This window comes from Falco rusticolus, chromosome 1, assembly GCF_015220075.1.
Source record: "Falco rusticolus isolate bFalRus1 chromosome 1, bFalRus1.pri, whole genome shotgun sequence".
Classification (NCBI taxonomy): domain Eukaryota; kingdom Metazoa; phylum Chordata; class Aves; order Falconiformes; family Falconidae; genus Falco; species Falco rusticolus.
The window spans coordinates 15,590,390-15,607,622 of record NC_051187.1 but is presented as its reverse complement, the minus strand read 5'-3'; the positions used below and the strand labels follow the sequence as shown (position 1 = coordinate 15,607,622).

At 52.0% G+C, this 17,233-nt stretch overlaps 1 protein-coding gene across 16 annotated transcripts in view; it reads right to left on the bottom strand.

Moving 5' to 3' along the window:
- Positions 1-17,233, bottom strand: part of MSI2 (musashi RNA binding protein 2) — a 255,886-nt gene that overhangs the window by 15,568 nt on the left and 223,085 nt on the right. For 7 of the 16 annotated variants that reach the window (XM_037411897.1, XM_037411889.1, XM_037411922.1 and 4 more), the window contains 2 exons: positions 12,845-12,868; positions 11,688-11,795 (listed from right to left, as the gene is read on the bottom strand). The exons of 1 other annotated variant lie outside the window; for it this stretch is intronic. In XM_037411897.1, the coding sequence (XP_037267794.1) occupies positions 11,688-11,795; positions 12,845-12,868 (132 nt within the window). The remainder of the gene's footprint in view (positions 1-11,687; positions 11,796-12,844; positions 12,869-17,233) is intronic. 8 more of the 16 variants (XM_037411929.1, XM_037411950.1, XM_037411946.1 and 5 more) reach the window with 3 other exon arrangements.

Sequence of the window (17,233 nt, the reverse complement as noted above, 5' to 3'; positions counted from 1 at the left end):
GGCAACAGGCGGGGGCTGGGGGGCACAGGGCAGGCAGGTGCCGCTCAGCAGCAGCCCGGCGGGGTGAGCCGACGGAGTGTGGGTACCCCAGCCACGCCAGGCACTATTTACCCTCACACACTGCCACCCATCCCTCTGCCCATGATGGGTCCAGCGGGGCTGCAAAGCAGGGTCATGAGGATGCCACAGTCTGGAGGCATTTAATTTGAGTCACTTGGGATTTACTGCTGGATTTTAAGAGATTTTCCCAGAAGGAATATCACCTGTTACCCAAGCATTCGAGCCTGCTGTGCCGCCTCGGCAGCAGCCCAAGCACCGACGCTGCAGAGGATGTTACAGTAAAATGATGGCGGCTGAAGCAGGGAAGATCGCAGCCTTCCTCGGGGATCCCCTGTGTCCTGAAGCATGAGCACTAATGGCCATGGTGCAGCCAGCATGACTAACAGACCAGCAGTCACAGCGTGACGCTGACGCTTTAAATAACCAGCCCCAGTATGGACTGCGGGAAAACTTAGCACCGCATGCAAATCTTGTATCATTAGTGCTTAGAGCCTCATAAATATCATTAGCTAGCACGGCACCCACATTACAGATAGCTTGGCCAAAGCTAATTCTTTGTGCATTCACAGCTGAAGTTAATGGGAGCTTATACCTTGCTTTTCAGAGATGCTAACAACCAAGATGTGATTTACACGAAACTGGATGCACAAATTAATGCCGGTCTGAAATAAGACGTCAGTGCTCCTGGTCCTTGGCTGCCTGTTCAGGCTGCCAGAGTGCACAGGCACAGCTCCGAGAACTAAATGCTCATGTTCAGGCTCGTTTTTTCTACACCGATCACCGCATACAGCTCCAGCTAGAGGCACAAACATGTTCCTTTGTGGTCAGGCTGAGCTATGGGAAGCATCTGTCTTGTACCTGCGCTTTTACATACAGCGGTGCTTTATGTCTGAGGCAGCACGCGGCACACCTCGAATCCAGATCAATGCTCAGACTCAAAAATGTCTCAGAAATAATGAGCTGGAAACACACCGACACTGTGGAGAGCAGCAATGTACAAACAGCTCCCAACTAGCTGAAACAGAAAGTGGGAGACAAACCAGAAAAACAAATAACTCCAGCGTTACAATTAGAGGTGCCATTTAGTACATCTCTCACGGGGACCTGCAAGGCGCCGTGCTCTGCTCCGGTTCTTCCCAACCAGACTTGAAAAGCAAACACCTCTTTGTAAGAAGCCCGTGGCAGACAGAGTGCCTCGGCAAGTATTAAGAGCCGTAGATATTTCGCTTATGACACCTGGCTGAGCCCTGACTCTGGAAAATCAAACCGTGAGCTTTGTGCCGCCCCTGACACGGCTCTGTGATGGGGAGCAGCCAGGCAGCCCTGGGTTAGTGGCAGCAGTTGTCCCTCCCCTGCAGCTATATTGGCCCTGTAGGGAAAAAAATAAAATAAAACAACTGTCAGGCTCATCAGTAAAATAAGTGGTGATGAGGCCGAGAGACACCGAGAGCAGCTATCTGCTGTAACAAGGTACTATTTGTATGTTATTTTCTATCTGCAGTCACACTTTAAAAGGTTGTTCTGCCTCTGCAGCCCCTTTGGAAATGGCTTCACACATCAAAATATCGCAGGGATAACGACAGAAAGCAGTGGGTGGTGAGCAGGTCCCCGGCTCAGCAATTACCGCTGGAAGTGAGGAGAGCAGGGGAAGGAGCGCTGCCTGGCCCCAGCACGGGGCTGCTGGCACTTCGCACGCTGCGAGGAACTGTGCCGGACACGTCAGGGTGATAATGGCAGCTGGGACCTTGTGGCCACCGCGTCCTGCCTGTGTGGTGCAGCACAGGGACCGCTGCTCCAGCACCAGTGTGGATGCTGAGCGGGTGGCGCGGACACAAAAAGCGACTGCTAAGCTACCTTGGGTGAGCAGAAAGCAAGAGCTGGGCGGTTTCCACAAGCTTGGCCGAGCTAAAAATTCAACTGGTGCAGGTGTTTTACAAACCCACCTATGTCCCTCTCATGCCTGCGAGCAGCACCTGCTTCTGCTCAGTACTGTGGTTAATGCGTGTGCGGCGCCGGCCGCGTCTGGGAGCTGCTGGCACACACCACTTTGCAGAAGGCAAGGCACAAAGACACCACGTATTCCAGCCCAGCTCTTCCAAGCCCTGCAGTTACGTAGCAGGACGCATAAATGCACTTTCCAGCCTGGCTGTAATTTGTTGCGATCGATCAATATTTATTGCCTAATCACATTTTCCATATTGCGAGTTAGCGGTGTCACTCTCGCGCCGGGCCGAGTGCTACACGGAGGCCACACAAAGCTTCGCGTGTAGAAGCTGCAATCAGGGAGCCAGCTCTTGTCACAGCCTTACAAAAGGATTTCCTCTTGAGCGGCTCATCTTTAATCATTATAAAAGCACAGAAGTTTAATCCATTTTTGATGTAAGCGCTAATAGCTTTGTGTCCTTGAAGTTCAAAGTGGTCTTCGTGCATGTCGCTAATTAGCCGAGCAAGCAGCCATTCAGCTCCCTCTCATGTTTCTAATTAGATCCTTAACAACAAACAAATGTCGACCTTACAAAGGCTGTGCTACGTTTCCCTCCATTAGTTAAACAGTTTGGGAGGGATGCGGTTCCCATTTGTCTGCAACTCCCCCCCCCCCCCCCCCCAGCAGAGCACCCGAGGGTCAGGGGCCGGGGGCACCCGGGTGCTCTGCTGCCCACTGCAGGGCTTCCACCTCAACGATGGTGTGGGCCAGGGGTGCTGAGCACCCCAGGAACCCCTGTGCCCACCAATCCGGCTGTGCCCACTGTCCCTCCCCGCCAGCAAGGGATGCTCACCGGCTGCGCCGAAACAAGCAATAAGGCAGAGAGGTAAATAAACACTGTCCCATCAGCCACCTTCCCGACAGGTCTCTCAATTTAACTGGTTTTACGGTTAGTTTAAAATCTGGTGGGCTTTAACATTTACATACTTTGCATCACATGCTTGGGACTGCTTTCTTCCACGCTGTTTTTGGTTTTGGCACTGGATGTTTGTAACGTGCTGCACTGGAGCCGTTTCAGCAGCACTCCCATGCTCTCAGGTTTTCGGGCTCCTGTGCCACGGCATCCCGCAGCCCCTGCTGCTCACCGGGGAGAAACCAAGGGATTTCTGCATTGGGGACCGCTGCCACGGCACTTCTCTCCCCACAACTCAGAAGGCTGCGGCTGCTTCGCAGGATCTGATCCCAGCGCCGTACCTTCTGCCTGAGTCTGCACATTCAGCTTTAACACTTATTACCAACCACCCAGCTGGCAAAGAAGAGCTGAAGCTGGTGATGCGGTGTGAACGCAGAGATGTCTCTAATAATTTTTCTGTTTAAAATGAAGAAAGAGCTGAGGCAGGTGATGCTGGCGCTTTCACCTCGGGCTGAGCAACACGAAAGCTGTTGCTACTTTTACCATAGGCAACCACATCTGCATTAATTGTTTACCACAGCCTGGACAGGTCTTTTATTAATATTAATGAGTAACAGGGAACAAAAGGCCCCTTTATTTTTAGCCTACTCTAATTGCGTAGTAATTACTCATCTACAAAACAAATGAGCCGAACTCCATTGCCATAGCAACAGAAACTCCGGCCTCCCACTGTACCACATTAACTTGCTATCACTCCTGTTAATTTTAAATTGAAGCCTTTTGTACAATAACAGACAATACAGCAGGGCAACTAAAACAAAACCGGGTCTTTTTTTTTTTCTGCATATTTTAAATTGCCATAGCCGGAGGGCATTGCCCGGGGGGCACCTTGCCACTGCGGATGGCCCCCTGCGGGCTGGCTGGATGCTCAGAAGCCCAGAGCGGGTTTATCCAGGTAATAGAAGAGAAACATCCCACAAACTCCAGTGCAGCGATGCTCTCCGGCCAGGCGCCTACATGGACAGAGGTGCTGGACTCCGAGAGCAAACCTGCCTGGCCAAGCAGGCACCGAGACCACGTCAGAGCAAGGAGGAGCCACTGGTTCCCCAGGGCACGTGTGGCTAGTGATAACACCCTTCCCAAAGGAAAACCTGAGTTCATTGATGAGGAGACACTGGGAGAAGCTGCTGCCCACCACGCAGCATTCAGGGGAGATGGGGGCACCAGCCCTGCTGCCAGCAGCCAACACCCAGCCCCTCGCCGGGGAGAATCCAGGCACACACACCTGAGAGCCCTTATGCCTCTGGGCTCTCCTTTTAACCATCAGCAACTACCCTTAAAAAGACCCAGCTGTGTGAGTTCATTACTTTTAAATAGCTCAAGTTTATATACCTGCAGACCAATTTCACATTCACTGGCAACTACTAATCCACCACCCTCCTCAAGCTAATCCAGAGCCAGATGCATGCTAACATCTGCTGCAAGGAAGAACTCTACTGCTTCTTTTGCAGCTTTCTATTTCAGAAAGGAGAGAGAGAAAAAAAACCCCCAATAACCCTGTAATTATGTATTTACTTTTAACGTACTTGGGGAGAGAATCAGCATGAAAATACTTACAATAGCACGTCAGTGTAAATGTGCGCTGTGTCCCATTTAGTAGTTGTTCTACTAATGGGTAACAGCCTGCAACTGCTGCCAGGCAGAGTCACCCCTCAGCTCAGCAAGTACTTTATGCTTTTAGTGATTAAAATGCATGAGACATGCTCGAGTATCTCACTGCACCTGAGAGCCCGTGCTCAAGGCCCCCCTCACAAACTTTACAATGACTCGTCTGCATCTTGTGTGGAACAAAGTCTAATTACAACAGCCAAGAGCTCCGTGCCTCCGCTGGGAGAAAGGAAACAAATGGCGAGTAACTGGTGGCTGCAGGGCTTTGCGGGCGAGGGTGGCATGGTCCTGGGCACCAGCGAGCCGGTCCCTGTGTGGGCCATCACCCTGCCCAGGGCACTAGCCAGTGGCCGTGCCGTTGCCACTGGCCGCGTGTCAAGAGCAGCAGCTGGGACGAGCTCTGCCGAGGAGTGTTTTCCCATTGAAAATAACTCCCCTGATTGAAAAGACTATTAAAAGTTAGCTGCTAAATTCGTTAAAGATTAACTTCCACTCTACTTAAGCCTGCACTTCAGAGATGGTCACTAATTGCGCTGCAGATGATTTATCAAGTGCGCAAGATTTTCTATTACAAAATTATCGATTAAAGCTGATGTATTTTAACTACAATATACTTCAGCCAGGAGCCCTGCAAAACAACTGCCGCTGTGGTCCAGGCCTAAAAGCAGCAGCACCAAATTGTTTTACATCTACTGAATCTTCTACTCGGCACTGCAGGATGCTCGGTCCCTCCTGGATCAAAAAAAATCAGAACGTGGCATCCTGCAGTAAAACAAGACAAACCGTTTTTGCGTGTAGCCTGCATTGTGGGCAGGACCTGCGCGATTCCCCCCCTAGACCAGCACAGCACTTCTGAAACGAAACAGAAATGCCCCCCCTTGCGTTATTATTTTTTTACTTTGGGGTAGCAGTCAGAAAAGTAACTGTGGCACTGGCAAAAGAGCAAGAGGATGCTGCCAGGACCGAGGCCAAAACCACCGCCAGCAACGCCAAGCAGCCCCTGCCCCCACCCCCGTGCAGCTATCGGCCACGCGGGTGGGTGCTGCGCACCGAGCCTGGCCACGCCGATTCCCATGGAACACCCAAGGCTGCCCCCGTGCCCAGCCTGGCTGAAGCCCCATGGGGCGCGGGGTCCCCCCGCCTCACCTGCCTGCAGCGCTCCCCGGCGCAGGCTGCCTCTGCTGCCAAGATCAGCAAAAGATAAACTCTGATGCAGCCGTTAATTTCCCAATGCATCAGCCGCCAGGCGCTGTCACATCATTACCGGTGGCTCCAGCGGAGTGAGAAATTTCAGCCCGCTCGCTGCTCCCAAGTGGTCCACTTGTTAGGTTCTGGCTTTTGAGATTACACAGCTCGGATTAAACTTTATGTACTTTTATATAGTAGAATAAAAGAGGGAGAGCAGTTCTATCAGAGCCACCGTGCCACAAGGGAGTCCTCTCAACAGGCTGTATAAATTCCAAATGGGTTCGTCACTGGATTTTTGAAACGCTCCTCACGACACCGCTGTGAGCCGGTGGCAGCTCCTCTCCCCCCGCACACACAGACCAACCATCGTCCCACTTTTTATGGCCCTCATTTGCTAACGCTATGGGCGCCTAATGACGAGATTAAATTTTTTAGAGCACCTTCCTTAAGTGCAAGGCAAGGCTTCCTAAAGCCCATGCAATTTGTCGCTCTGTTGACTTTTAGATACACTCCTCACTTCATCATATGCCTGGCGCATTAAACAGTGGGTCCCCCCATCTCCCTGGCAGATTGAGATTTAAGGGGGAAATTATCCCCCCCCTCAATGCACAGGCGCTTTGGCACCTGGCAGCAATAAGGGAAGTAATGGGGGTGGCTCACAGTGCCTTGCACGGGCTTGCCTTGCATCAGCCCCATCCGAGCGGTTGTTTACTTGATTTACTTTATGTTCTATTAGAGGTAAGGAGCGGATACAAATCCTTAATTACATTTTGAAAGCCCATTCTGGATATTTTATTTCCTTGGAAAGCGCTTGCTGGAATAAGTGCACTGAAGACTGCCACGACTATCTCCAGCAGAGCGGGAGGATGCTCCAGCATGGCACAGCTGGACTGCGGGGATGGCCGGGGGAAGGTGTCCCCATGCCATACAGCGTCTCTTCTACAGCCCACAGGATGCTTTCTGACAAGCAACAAACTAAGCAAATAAACAAAAGTCTAATTCAGGATCTCAATTACCATCTGTTAAATTTACTGATCGGCAGCTTCATCTGCGAAAGAATTTTAAAAGTTTAGCACAGAAACCTGGGCACAAGAAGCAGAGACGCTCGCTGGCTCGGTGGCAACAAGATGATGAACTTGCCTTGAACTCCTCACACTGGTATTTATTTATGAAACGCTAAATCTTCATTTAAAAATGTTCCCTGAAGCTGGGTGACATGGCAATGAGTACGACCCATCACTAGCGCAGAGTCTCAGTTGCATAACAAGATTTAAGGTTTATGACCTAAAAACAATTGCTTCGTGTCTCAGGACAGTCTGTGGGAAGCTGCTACACACACACACACGGTATTATTTAGATACCCAAATGGAGTGATTTGCGTTTGGCACATCTGGTCTACGACTGCCAACGAATGATTCTATGGGCTAATATGGACGAGTAACAGGCTGATGAAGAAACCATGATTGTAAAATGATTTAAAAAATATCTTAAGTTCTCTTTTAATACGAAATAAAAATAAGAGAGTATCTTTATAGTCAGCGTTTTAATTCCTAGGGGGGGTAATTTGAGAAAAAAAGAAAGAAAAAAAGAAAAAAAAAAAGGCAATTTTACCATCAACATAACAGCATGTGCGGGTTCTTGTGCAGAGGGTGTAGGTTGCCTACAGCCGGCTTCAATTTAAACTTCCAGATAATGGGATTTAACAAATACGGTACTATGGATCCAAGCCATCAGCAGCTCTCTGCTGTATTGATAGCCCTACGCTTTCAATCAGACCAAGGCTATGCTTTTAACTGCCACGCTAGTTCACGTTGATGATACCTATAATATCAACTCAACAATGCATGTTCTACAACTACATCTACTGCTACCAGTACGACTACTACAGTGCATGCATTTAGTTCAGTCCCACAGATACATACACTCTAAGAACAGGCAAGGGGAGATGTGAAATGTTTTACGGGACGACAAGTGTTTTGTTTTTTAAGTAAGGGAAATTAATAAAAACATCAAAAGAAAGAAAGTGTACAAAAAAATAGAGACATTTCTCAAGAGTTGATATGAGTCGTTTCTTGAACCGTTTCGTCCGAACAAGCAAAAAACATGCAACCAGCTGCTACTAACAAGAAGCTGGACACTGAGAGAGGATTAATAGGTGTGGACAAACCTTCCCGCTGAGAGCGCTCAGAAGAGTGTTTGAGAGGAGGTGTGCACGTCCGAGTGTAAGAGAGGCCGGAAAGTATGCCTCAGAGACACCCTCTCTCACAGCAGCCCCAACCAAGCAAGAGAGAAAACAACAAAACATAACTGCTCACACTCACCATCAAGGTCAGTAGCTCACGTTACGAGATTTGTTATAGCTGGCAAGTATAAAGTACAGTAAGGGGTTGTTGGGGCGCAGGGCTCAAAGGCAGCGCTGGCAAGCTGGGACTGGCGCCCAAAATCCAGATGTGCCGGGGGCCGGGGGGCGGGGGGGGCAGCGCCTGGTGCCGCGGCACCGGGCCGTCCCGCCGCGCTGTGTGCCGCTGGTGCTGCCGGGCAGAGCGTGCCCACGGCAGCCTGTGCCGCTCACCCGAGGGCACCCACCGCTCCCCCTGGGGCCGGGCAGCGGGCGCAGGGCTGGGCTGGGGGGGCCCTACGGGCTTTGGCTCCAGCCCTCAGGGCGGCATGGCTGGTGGCAACAGGCTGGGGACTGGAAAACTCTCAGGCTTCTCAATGGAGCAAAGAGGAAGGAACAAAAGCCCTCTCCTGCCCAATTTCGCTAGTCTCGCTCTCCTGCCAAATGAACCCCTCCGATGTCAAATGCAAGATAAAAATGTGCCCCCTCCCATGACTGTATCTTAAAAAAAGCATTCACACGACAGAAATGTTTTACATGTAAAATATGTCAGGTGAGTTCAAAAGAAACGTGACATTGATAGTGAAGTTGTCTAGGAGGAGTTTGCAGCTTTCAGACTTTTTTTCAGTTTGCTCATTTTCCGTGGCTCAGGTCCCAATTCATTAAAAAAACCCCGAGAATGGATGAGGTTGGCAAAACCGGCCAAGGGATTTGGCAGCACAGGCCCACCTGGTGGGAACGGATGTGGCCAAAGCCCTCTGCCTGCTTGAGGGACCTTGGCTATCACCTCGTCGCTGGGATGTCACTGGGGCCCGTGGTTATAAAGAGAAGCATCGCTGCATTCACCCTGCCGGCACATGATCAGCTAAGACAGCGGTGAATTCACCAGCGGCACTGAGCACAGGTGGGGGAAACGTCCCTTTCTGTTGGCTGCAGGAGACAGAGGGAAGAACCCGTTTATCTGGCACAGCAAACCAGTGACTGCATCCTCAAATGCTGAGACAGAAAAAGAAGGGGAGCGGGCAGGGCAGGGTGGGCAGCGCAGAACTGGGGCCGGGTGCTTTTCGCCGGCTGTTCAGCAAATGTGCGGGTTTCCTAAGAGGGGGAGCATCACCCCAGGGAGAAAGTGAGGTGGTCGGTGCCCACGCACCACAGCCCGAGGGCTGGCATGAAAGGGCTGCAGCCTCCTTGAAAGACCAAGATGTGCACCCGAAGGCAGATGCTCCGCCGAGCTCCGGTGCTGCAAAGCCACCGTGCCAGCAGCGATGCCTGGAGGGTGGGGAAGAGCTGGCAGGATGGGGCCAGCGAGCAGAGAAGGTCAATTTGGGGTGAGCTGGGGGGCCGTGGTGCTGGGCAGAGGGCAGCAGTGACGGGGGCTGCTCTGGCAGCCCCTGGGCAGAGCGCTGCCCAGTGAACAGAGGGCGGTGGGATGCGCCTGCCCAGGCATTTTCTGTTGCTTTTCCATTTACTGGCACAAAGGGGCCGGTAAGGGCCAGCGGTGCCACGCTCTGTGCTTACGGATCGGGCGTGCGGGAAGGAGGGCTGTGCAAATTGGCAGAGGGAAAATTCAACTCAAAAGAAGAAAAACCAACCCCCCCCCCCAAAAAAAAACAACCAACCCCCAACCATTTTTCTTGTAATGAATCGGGCCCGTACACTGTAGCACAAGATCGATCGGACTCTACTGCTCCTGAATACAATTCACTACCATTTGCTGGATGGAAGTGGCGAACCCAGGATGTCCCTTCCAAAAACCATCTTTGGATGGAAATGACTCTACGTAGAACCCCGCCATTCCCAGAGCACGCTTCGCTGCAACCGTGAGTGGCCGTGGGGCTGGGCCGGTGACAAACCCACCTTCCTCCTCGGGACACGGGGGCTGGGGAGGGGCCGGGGGGGTGGGGGGCTCTTTTGGTTCCATTTGGGGGTTTTGCCAGTTTTGCGCACACAGGCAATTTTGAGGCTTGAAAGACATTTCCAAACACCATACTGCTCTTTAAACTTGCCAGAAAGGGTGTTGTTAATTTAGGGTTAGGTTTAGTTTCGTATTGCAAATTCAAATAAAAAACAAAAACAGAAAACCAAAACAAAACAGGAAACCCAACGAAAGAAAAACCAAAAAACACTCAAATTAAAGACAAATGATTTTCAGGCACAGAATTGATCAATGCTCAGTTCAGTTGTAATGGGCACCAAAAGCACTCAGATTAAAAATAAAATAAAATAATAATAATCAGGGAAGCAACGTTAATCCAGCCAAACCCTCTGTGCCTTGCTAAGGGGCAACTCACCAGGTCTGTTTGCATGTAAAACAACACCTGAAGGGCAAAACATGAGGAACAGGCAGAAACAATGAAGTCTGTTTTCCTGAAGCCACATGCAAATTGAGTTTTTTTTCTTTTTCTTTTTTTTTTTCTTTTTTCTCTTTGGGTCGGTTTTTCCCCCTCCGCAAAGGGGCAGCAGGAAAAGCCGGGAGATGGGGAATCCCCACAACCAGTCTGGCAAGTCACCCCTTAGGCGCTCTCTACATGCCACAAGATGAAACTGGTACAGAAAATCCTTTGTAGCCTGCAAGCAGTGCCAGTTTGCATGGAACGGAGTTCTCCTGGTGTCTGTCTGTCTTTGGCCTCCACGGCATCAGGCTCACACTCGAGACACACCTGGGCCTGCGCCCTCCTCGGAACCCCTCGCCCAGCGGTTCAGTCGGGGCTTTTCGGGAAGAGCCCGGTTAACCCACCGGGGCTGCCAGGAAAGCCACCGAGAAACCCCCATGTCAGGACTGCGCCATGAGCGAGCTGGGAAGGCGCTGCCCCGCCATGGCCCCCCCGCGGCACACGCCGGCCAGCTGGACCCACGGGGGCTGGCCGCGGGGGGCTGGCCGCGGGGGCTGGCGAGGGGGCCAGCAGCGGGGGGCTGGCATCGGGGGGCGGCGGCGGCTCCGTCCCGGCTCCGTCTGGGGGGCTGCCGAGCCAGCAGCTCGCTGATGGCCGTACTGAACGCTCCATGACCTGAGCAAAGTGCTAATTCACGTGTTTAGCTAAATTTCAACCCTGAGGTAATAACAGTGACTGGCAACGATTTATTTCTTTCCCTTAAGGGGAAAAAAATAAGGGTTTTCAGAAGGACAGAAGAAAAGCTTTGGCGCTGCCCAGGAAGGCTGGCTGGGGCTGGCAGCGGGCAGGGTGCTGAACCTCGCGCCGGCCGCCGCTGCCCCAACCCGACACCGCCTTCCCATGAGAAACCAAAACTTTTTTTCAAAAAGAGAAATTAATTTTTTCTGGGGGTGGGTGGGTGTCTTTCAATAACCTCAAATTTAAACCAAAGAAACAAAGAAACTAACATAATAAAGGAATAAATAAAGAAACAAATCAGAATATCTACCCTGGGTTGGGCAGTTCTTACGCCAATCTCCTGCAAGGTGCTCCAGGCCCCGTGGCCTCTGCTTGTAGTTTAGGTTTGGTTTGGGGATTGATTATTTATTTTTTATATAATTTTTTTTTTAATCATTTGTTTTCAGGTCCCCAGGATAAGTGTGAGGAAAAATCAGAGAAATGATGGAGAGCTGCAGCCACACAGAATACCGACAGAGCTTTTACCTGACCCTGCACTCTGAGGGTTTGCTCTTCCACGGGCCCCCCTACCTGATCCTCTTGCTGCCGCCACGGCTGCCGCTGCTACTGGTCCATAGGCCGCTGCCGGAAAACCTGGCCGTGGAGAAAAGGAGAAGGGTAAAGAGAGAAGCCAGCAGGTACCGCGAGTCTCTGCGGGGCGCGGGGCGGCCGTTGAGGGCACGGCGTTTCCAGACGTTGCCATCCTGGCTCCCTGTGCCGTCAGCGGGCACCGCGCTAGGGAAAGAGCCAAGCCCTTGGCAGCTGCCCACCGCTGGTGGTCTCCGCCAGCACAAAGGGGGCCCAATTCCCCCTGACAGATGAGGAGGTGGCCGTGCCGCAGAAGCCAAGCTGCCGGGGCAGCCGAGCCTGCAGCCCTCTGCCTCCATACCCCCAAGGGCGAGGGTCGAGCGCTCCGCACAGCCACCAGGGAATGCTCCTCTTTGCTTATTTGCAAGTGATAATAACGTGCTGATCTACAGACATGGCAGTAATGGAAAATATGAGGAGGTCCTCATGTCAAGATCACAGATTTGCTGGGATCAAGCAGAAAAAAATTCACTGGAACATAATTTAAAAAAGAAAGAAAGAAAAAAAAGAAAAGCTCCTGAAAGCAAACCAGCCACAGATCACAGAGCTCTAAGACGTACACCCTGCTACAGGGGGACCGGGCCCTTACAGATGAATGAAATGCTGCTAGCAAGATGGCAGATTTAGTTTCTTGACTTAATTAATATTAAAAAGATCCGCCAGAGGCTCTGATTTTAAAAATACATATTTTAAGAGGGCAATGGCAAGGCCCAGGCGATCACCCCGCACCCCCTTGCTGCCAAGTCAACCAAACTCTCAGAGGTTCCTGGTCTCCGGGGAGCTCCCCCGGGGCTGTCACTGCTGGGGACTGACTTTGATCACAGCTGCTTTGCAATGCTGAGGAACCACAGAAAAACAACTGAGGCAACAGAAGAAGAGAGCAGCAAGTAGAGGAACAGAGAGAGCGAGACCCAGAGAAATCAGCAGACTACAAGCCCGCTAGCTCTAGCACTATCGTCTCGGCTACAGGTTATCTACCAGGGGGAAAGGAGCAGAGAACAACTAAGCTACAGTGACTTGAAGCTACTTAAAACATCAATTAAAAAAAGACATACTTGCATTTAAATATGGTAATAGGGCTGTTGGGGGGAAAAAGAAATAGTATAGGTAAACATGCGCACAGGTAGCCCAGGCTGCTGCCTACTGCCGCCCCCCGTGCGCAGAGCCCCCACGCCATGGAGCAAACCCAGCTCTAGGTGCCCATGGGAATCTGTTTGGCCTCAGTCTGTGGATGAACCGCTACAGCCTCTGTGGAGGGGGACGCGGGAGGAAGCGCAGCCAGACTGCGGCACATTATAACCAAACATCCAAGGGCTGAATTCCCTTTCGGTAGTGACGAAGCCATCCACCCTGGGCGGGTGCCCTCATGTACATTTAGGTACGCTGCTGCTGGAGTGAGAAGACCCTGGCGTCAGGGTCAAAGCAACCTCCAAGCAGCAGGGACAGCACCTGCAGGACACAGGCTGAGGCTCTGGGGCTTCGTTTTCACGGGGAGCTGTGCCCAGCCAAGCCTCGAGCCCTCCCGCTGTGCGCTGTGCAGGGGCAGAGCTGGCACCATCCCTCCAGCCTCTCCTCCTCCGCTCCCTGCCCACCACGGCGCACAGCCCGAGAGCAGTGTCCTCAGCGTTCCCATGGCACGTCCAGCACCAGCTGACCACCAGCAAAGCTCTCATGTGGAGGCTCCAGGGGCTCCCTAAACCATCCATAAGGGATCAGAGGAGCTGTGGATTTTCCATGGAATAAAATGCCTCTGCCAAACCCAATCAAATACCCTTCAAATCACCAAGCATCCCCTGAAAACAGCATAAAAAACAGGGCCAGAAAGTTTGTTTCTCTTGTTCAGCTGCCAGGGACACTCAGTATCTATTTGAAATGCAGGACAAAAAGTTTTGCCATGCAAAAGAAGAATGAAATAACAAGGGTGGAGAAGGCACTCCACAGAAAGAGCCTGAACAAAGGACCCATTATTGCATTCCAGCAGACAGATGTGTGAAAAATTAATCCCTCTGCCCCCAAAGAAAGCTATTATCCCAGTTCTGAGATAAAAGCATCTGTGTGACATGGCACTTCAAACAACTCAAGTGTGATCGGCTGCTCATGCTGCACCCGGAGCGCTGCGGCTGGCCAGGGGCACGGGACGGACACAGGGATTGATTATCAAGATTGGCAAAAACCTGCTTCCCAATACAGACTCACGGGCTGGCTCCATCACTGGAGGATCCCTAAATCAATCCAACGTACTGAAAGGAATCAATCCCCCACGCTGAAATTACATTTGTCAGGCACTGCATTAATCAGCTCCTTCAGCTGAAAACAAACATCCCGGTCACCAGGCTGCGGGGCCGGGCGACGACTCATGGCTGCGCTAACTTACTGTTGGGCTTAGGTGGTGGCTTGCTCCCGAGCCTCTCAGCAGTGACCAGCAGCAGGTGGGAGAAAACGAGGCACAAAGAAGCAAAGTGACTTGAGCAAGACATTTGCAGACAGCCAAGGGTGCAGCCGGGCTCCGGCAGGGTCTGGGCTCAAGCTCCAGCACTGACCTCTGGAGCTGCCCCGTGCCATCCCTGTGGCGTTGTTTAAGCACTTGGTCACGCCATATTATTCCCTCCCGCTTTTTACAAACTTCTACACTGGTGAAGACTTCAAAGGATGGCACTACGGTGACACAGGAATTGGTACCGAACCTGTTTTGTGTACCGCAAGAAACTTTGCCTCTACCGCCCTTCTGCTCGTGTTGTCACACCATTGCATCAGAACTGGAGTGCTGAGGTGTCTGCAGCTCTTTAGGAAAGAGGGAAGCATCAGCACGCAGTTTTGCTGATTCCCAGGCCCCCAGAAGGAACCTGTTCATGCCTGCACACCTTCCCTTCCCCGGCCTCAGCGCTTGAAACGGGGAAAAACGCAGCCGCCGAGTCCCAGCGGCACCTTCCCGGGTGCTGCTCCCCAGGCAGCGGCAGAGGTGGGTGCACTCCTGCCTGATGGGGACCCCGGCGCTGAGGACACCCCGGGGGCGGGAGCAGGGGCCAAGCAGATGTGTTAGCAGCAGAGCCCGGCATGTGATGTGCCAGCACCGATTCCCCCGAGCAACACCGGGGAAGTGTAGACTTCTCCAGGAGCCAGAGCAGTGCCTTTGGGGGTGCAGGACCACTGGCCCTGGGGGTCCCCCTGCGGCCACGGAGGGCTGTGGTCTATCAGCACGCTCTTTGCCAGCTGCTGAGGGGCTTGCACACTCCTGACTCTTTTTTACCAGGCACGCTGGAGATCACTGGGTGCCAGGAATGGGTGCCCAGACCAGAGCACCTGGAAGTCAAGGGGAGCATTGACCACAGCGTGCTCTGGGTCCCACCGCCACCCAGGCAGGGAGCACAGCCGGTGCCAGCCCCACTCCCTCCCAGCCCTCTGCTTCCTGAAGTCAACTGGAAAATCAAAAGGGGTGGAGGGAGAGATCAATTAATTCATCATGTTTGTTTAAGGTGCTCCGATTCCTGCTGGAATGATCCCTGTCCTTCTTTGTGTATCCGCTGCTTATAATTGCCTAGAGAAAACAAGATACCGAAGCTGCTCACAAGGACAAAAGTGCCCACTTTAGGGCATTGCAATTAGAAGATATTTTACCATAAATGTTTTGCAATGGGCTCGGGCACTGTCCAGGAAAGCCCTGAGGATTCACAGCAATTTCATGCTCTCTTATTGCTCTGAACGAGCTAAAGCCAGCATTTAGAGTTCAATTTTTCACAGATAAATTTTTTTGCTTCCTGCATCAATAGTTTTGCTTTAAATACCAAAGCAGCCTCGTGCGAGGGAAGATGGACACATCTGTTTTTAAATGCTGTGCCCTAAGGTCATGGATTTAGCCCACGGCTGGCTGCAAGCAACTGCCTTCTCCCAGGCACAAATGAGTGATGGCGAGAGGGGTGTGAGAGGCGGCCGGTGCCCGGGACAGATGGGCTGGCTTTGCCCCCCCGCCTCACACGTTGCCTCACCCAGTAGAGAACACTGAGAGCCCAGGACTTAGTGGATCTTGCAGGGGCCTTTTGAACAAATCTGGCGAGAGCGATGTTGCCTGAGCAGGGCCAGTCCTCCTGGGGCACGCAAGGGGCTCCCGGCACAGGGCACGCTCCCTCCGCCGGTCTCTGCCTGCTCCAGCTCCCGCTCCGGTGGGACTGTTCCCTTCTCAAACCACCGGTTTCTCCTTTACCCCAGCCAGAGCTGGCTGCAAGGCAACCAGGAGCAAGTGAAAAACACGAGAACCATTCCACATGCCCTTCCTCCACACCGCTGCCAGGACCCCCTCGCGTGCAGCCCAGGCTGCTGGTATCAGAAATCACCGACTGCTTCAGACCCACTCAGCCCCTGCAGAACCCAAACACCTTGCATCACCAAAGGACACAAGACCCTCTCCTCTACAAACAGCCAGACGATAGCAATCCAACTAAAAAGAAGCCGCAAAGATAATGAAATTCGTTCTTACACCAAAAAATATCATGCAAAGAATTTTCTCTGCTTCTAATGGCTAAAGCGCTGGGGGCACATGAGGTCTGATGTTTGGGCATGAGCAATAAGCACGAGGATTTAAAACAAGAACTAAAACGGAAAATGAGATACTCAGATCATCACCCAACTCCAGCACTTGACTTCAGAAAACAACCAAAATTATGGGACAGGCATGGAGAATAAAAGAAAAGCCACCATAAAACTGCACCTAGCAAGCAAATCCCTCCTCTCCGTTTGTGGGTTGTTTGGAGCACTTGCACACATCAGCAGAGGAGCTGAATACTGTGGCTCTGTCTCGCCAAGTCACTGCGTTGCGGCGCAGGGCGTTCTGGGGGTCCCACACACATGGGGCACCGAGCACCCAGGCTGCATCCCCCTGTCCCCCCCACACCTCGCCTCCCACACCAATGGTGCTCCCCACCCTGCCGACCTGAACACCAGCCATTTAGGAGGTTCACTTGATCTCCCAGGAAAAAAGTGCAAAGTCTGGAATATAAAATCATCCCCAGGTTGAGTGGGGAAAGGAGAGGGGGAAACTGATATCCTCTTTTCAAACGACGTTACCAGCAGCTTTGATCAGCACAGAAAAGCTTCGCGAGGCTCACAGCTGTCATTTCAAATGGGTTCTCGCTTGCATTACTCTTTCCATTAGGCAGTGTTATCCTCTTTGTAGGATCTTTAGGCTTCATTTCAAAAGTATCAGAGACTCAAAACCATGAAGCAGAAGAGCCTGGTGGCTTTTTTTTTTTTTTTTTTTTCTCCTGAAGGCAGGCAGGCGTGGGTCCAATTTACTGGACAAAAATGTAGTCTTTAATGGGGAGCACCCACAAGGGAAAGCTCCATCCCCAAACAATCCCTTTATGTTTAAAACCTTCATTTTTCAGGCCCCTCTGTCTCAGATTCTCCCTCCCTTTCTATAAGGAAACAAGAATGAGAACCCCCCCCGCCTC